Here is a 4,117-nt window from a genome sequence, read left to right as displayed (position 1 = left end):
GGTGATAGTGGCATTTGCGGTGATTATTTTTCAACTGTCTATGAAATGCCGACGAACGGTAGTCCATTTGCAAAGTAGTCGATAATCGTGGCATTTCAAGTAATTCTTTTTCAACTTTCAGTGAAATGCCAACGGATGGTATTCCGTCTGCAAAGTTGTCGATATTTGTGGCATTTCAAGTAATTATTTTTCAACTCTCTATGAAATTCCATCGGTATGGACGTCAGTGATAGTACATTGTACAAGAAAGATTATATTTGTATTGCCTATTTACCTTCCTGTAAACACTTAAATGATAAATTGTCCATCACACAAAACAATAACAACAGTGCTTAAACAATACATAAACTTATATAATAAATATTTCATGTTACAAAATATATCATCCATAATATATATTACATGAAAAAAAATGTTTTACATAGGGCTTCATTCAGATACTTAGTTAGAATTTTCTTCTCCTTTGTCGTCAATTGAATAGTCATCACCTTCATCGCAATCTTCAATATGGATATCATCATCTTTGTCATAATCCAATTCTAGGTTATTCCCCAAAAATAACTTCTTTTTCAAAATAAAAATCAAAAAATAAAATAAAGGCTGGCAATATGGAGAAAGTCGGCCGGGGAATCAATCTGTAATTTTTTGAAGAAAATTCAAGGCCTAATTGTACCCCATTATGCCCAAAAAAGGAGAAAACAATGCAAATTCAAGGTCAAATTAAATGATTATTGGACGAATTTACATAAACATTAAGTCCAATGACATAATTAAATTTTTAATACGCCAATTTGATTTAATCATGGGTTAAATTGAATTTTTAATTATGTTTAAAAATTAATTTGGGTGCAATTAGAGGATTTAATTAAGTGCAAGGATTTAATTACACTTTAAATGGGTCAAATTAATTTTATTTTGGGTTTAATTAGTGAAAAATTAAGTCCAAGGACATAATTAAATTTTTAATAGGCCAATTTGATTTAATCATGGGCCAAAATTGAATTTTTAATTATGTTTAAGAATTAATTTGCGTCCAATTAAAGGATTTAACTAAGTGCAAGGACTTAATTATACTTTAAATGGGTCAAATTAATTTTATTTGGGGCTTAATTGGTAAAAACAAATTAAGTTTGGGAGCCTAATTTAGGCTTAATTGAGAAGATTGGAATTTTAAAATACCAAATTTAATTTTTACCAAGCTAATTGATTGAAATCAGGGGCCAAATTGCAAGAAAAATGAAGTTTTGGGGTCAATTAGGGGTTAAATTGAAGAAATCTGAGACCATGGACCAATCTGCAACTGGCGGAAAACTATAGGGGTTCAATTGACAAAAACCAGGGGTGAAATTGAAGAAATTGAAAGTTTAATGGTCAATTAGGGGTTAAATTGGCAATTTCCAAGACCAAGGACCATATTGTATAAGGCGCGTAACTTCAGGGTTCCAATTGAAGTTCATCAGGGGCTTAATTGCATTAAATCAGAAGTTTATGGTCAATTAAGGGTTCAATTGAAAGTTATTGAAAGATTGAGGACTAAATTGAAAATCAGTATAAATCCCTAATTTAACCAGAAACGGCGCCATTTTGTTTATTAAAAAAAACAGGCGACACGTCGTCTGGAACTGTTAATTATGTTCCCCGATTTTACCCGTGAATGCTGCCCAGGCAGCTACCTTACAGGTGCATTTAATGCACCAAACGTCCACTAAAATTAACCAAACTTGCACGCAAATGATCCCCTGCAGTTTCTTTACAATGCTAACTGAAAAGTTTGGTTTGAATGGCAACGTGACAGCGCCGACACCGGCCTAAATAGTCCGACTTGGGCAGCTTTTTTCTGTAGATTGAACAACTCAAGAGGCACACTTTGAGCCAACGATTGGGATCCTCACAAACTCAATCAATGGCTGAAATTTTACCCCGGGGTAGACGAGATTACCCTCTTCCACCGCGTATAAATAGAGGCTTCGTTGATGATCTGAAGGGGGAGAAAATCGAGTCCAAATTTAACAAAAAACCAGCCCTCCACTGCCCCGTTTCTGCAGTCTCTCTCTCGGCACGCCCCCGCAACAGGATGGCTACTCCACTAGGGAAGTCATGTCTGGTTGGACTAAGCATTGATTGTTTGATTTTTTTTCCTTTTGTTGGTCTTTAATTTTTGCTTGTATTTTTATTACTTTAGCATACAAATAAAGCCCAATTATAGGTTAAGTGGGGAGTAGCGGTTTGCCTCATGACTTTCAATCGGGGTTCAGATTCGTGAAACATCCAACTATGAACTGAGTGTTTACTTGGTAATGGCGGTCACACTGTGCCTCAACCATTCTTTATAAACCCCTACGTTGCCTTCACGTGAGGTGGTCACTAGGCAGTTCATAAACCTTTTTAAGATCAGGTCGAAAACCTACCCATCATATAATGACCTAAAACCTTCCTTTAGAGCTTGAACTCCCTTGCATGTACATGCATCCACACACATACATCCATCCATTGTAAATAACATACATACATGCATCAGGTTGAAATATAGGTCCCCAAAGAGCCTACAACACCTGACTCCAAGCAAGAAACATGGAAGGTGAAGAGCGTGCTCACCGTGACGCCCATTTCTAAAAAGAGTTAGAGTCTCTGAAAGAAAGCGTGGCTCGCCTTACTAGCTTACTCGAGCAAACACTTAGAAATGCTTCTGGTGAAGGTCCTTCTAACCGACCAGTTATTTTTGTTTAACCTCCGGTAACAACTCAACCCGAAGAAATAATGAGTGAACATGGTCAAGAACCTCCATACAATCCAGCATTTATGCACTCAATGCTATCAGCACCTACCCCTCCAGTCATAAATCCATTTGCCAATGAGTCCCACAAGACCAAGTCGTCTAATGGCATTGGTCAAGATAAAATGGTGGCGTTGGAAGCTCGAATTAGAGCCATTGAAGGGGTAGACTTGTACGATCCAGTACGAGCATCAGAAATGTGTCTGGTCCCAAATGTGGTTGTCCCGAAAAAGTTCTGTGTTCCTGAATTCATCAAATATGCCAGAACGCAATGCCCCATGACTCATCTCAAATCTTACTGCAATAAGATGGTAGAAGTGGTACATGATGAAAAACTATTAATGCACTTTTTCCAAGATAGCTTAAGTGGGGCAGCATTAAATTGGTACATGAGATTGAACAACATAAAGATCCAAAAATGGAAAGACTTGGTGGATGCTTTTGTCAAGCAATACAAGTACAATATGTACATTTCTCCTGATAGAACCAGTTTATCCAATCTACAGAAAAGGGACAATGAAAGCATAAGGGAATATGCTCAAATGTGGAGAGACCTAACTGCTCAAGTATATCCTCCGCTCCTAGATAAAGAGATGGTCACTCTGTTTGCCAATACGCTCAAGGACCCATACTACAAGCATGTGATGGGTAGTTCGGCCCAGCAATTTACTGATGTTGTAGCAGTAGCTAAACGCTTAGAACAAGGAATAAATAGTGGTAAAATCTCTACACCTGTGGAGAAAAGGGGCTTCGGAGGTAAAAAGAAAGAGGTTGGCCATGTTGAGGGTAAGAAGAACTCATTCCAAAACTATCACACTCCATCATCTTCACCCCAAATCACCAACATCAATTTCAACTCTTCTTTTCTTGCTAGAAAACCTGAGCCTCAAACAAAAAATCAAAGAGTCTAAAAACAGCTACCTTCATTACCATTGCCCTTAAATGAGATGTATCAAAAGCTACTGAGCATTGGGCGTATAGCTCCTGAACCTTTGACACCTTTACAACACCTTACCCTAATTGGTACAAGCCCGACCTCATTTATGAATACCATGCTGGCGCCATGGGACACAACATTCATACTTGCAGTGCCTTTAAGAAGAGGCTTATACATCTTATTAAAGCTGGATGGATCACCCTCGAAGGAACTCCAAACGTGAGTTCGAATCCTCTACCCAATCATGCTTCAGGTACTAGATCGGTGAATGCACTAGAGGTGGAATGCTCCGAAAACCTCGAAACACTGATGGCAAGAGCAAGGTGTGAAGAAGGCAATGTGCACTCTCCTCGAGGATAGAGGATAAAGTTTCCTTTTGCTTGATCATGTTTGTTTTAACCCATTTT

At 38.0% G+C, this 4,117-nt stretch overlaps 1 protein-coding gene across 1 annotated transcript; it reads left to right on the top strand.

Annotated features, from left to right (window-relative positions):
• The first annotated feature begins 2,757 nt into the window (after window positions 1-2,757).
• On the top strand, window positions 2,758-4,070 carry LOC140955064 (uncharacterized). Its single transcript, XM_073406592.1, has 2 exons — window positions 2,758-3,559; window positions 3,964-4,070. The coding sequence occupies exons 1-2, from the start codon at window positions 2,758-2,760 to the stop codon at window positions 4,068-4,070; spliced, it is 909 nt and encodes a 302-aa protein (XP_073262693.1).
• The last annotated feature ends 47 nt before the right edge of the window (window positions 4,071-4,117 follow it).

Source organism: Populus alba, chromosome 19, assembly GCF_005239225.2.
Source record: "Populus alba chromosome 19, ASM523922v2, whole genome shotgun sequence".
In the NCBI taxonomy this organism is placed as follows: Eukaryota; Viridiplantae; Streptophyta; class Magnoliopsida; order Malpighiales; family Salicaceae; genus Populus; species Populus alba.
This window is presented reverse-complemented; position numbering and strand designations above follow the sequence as displayed.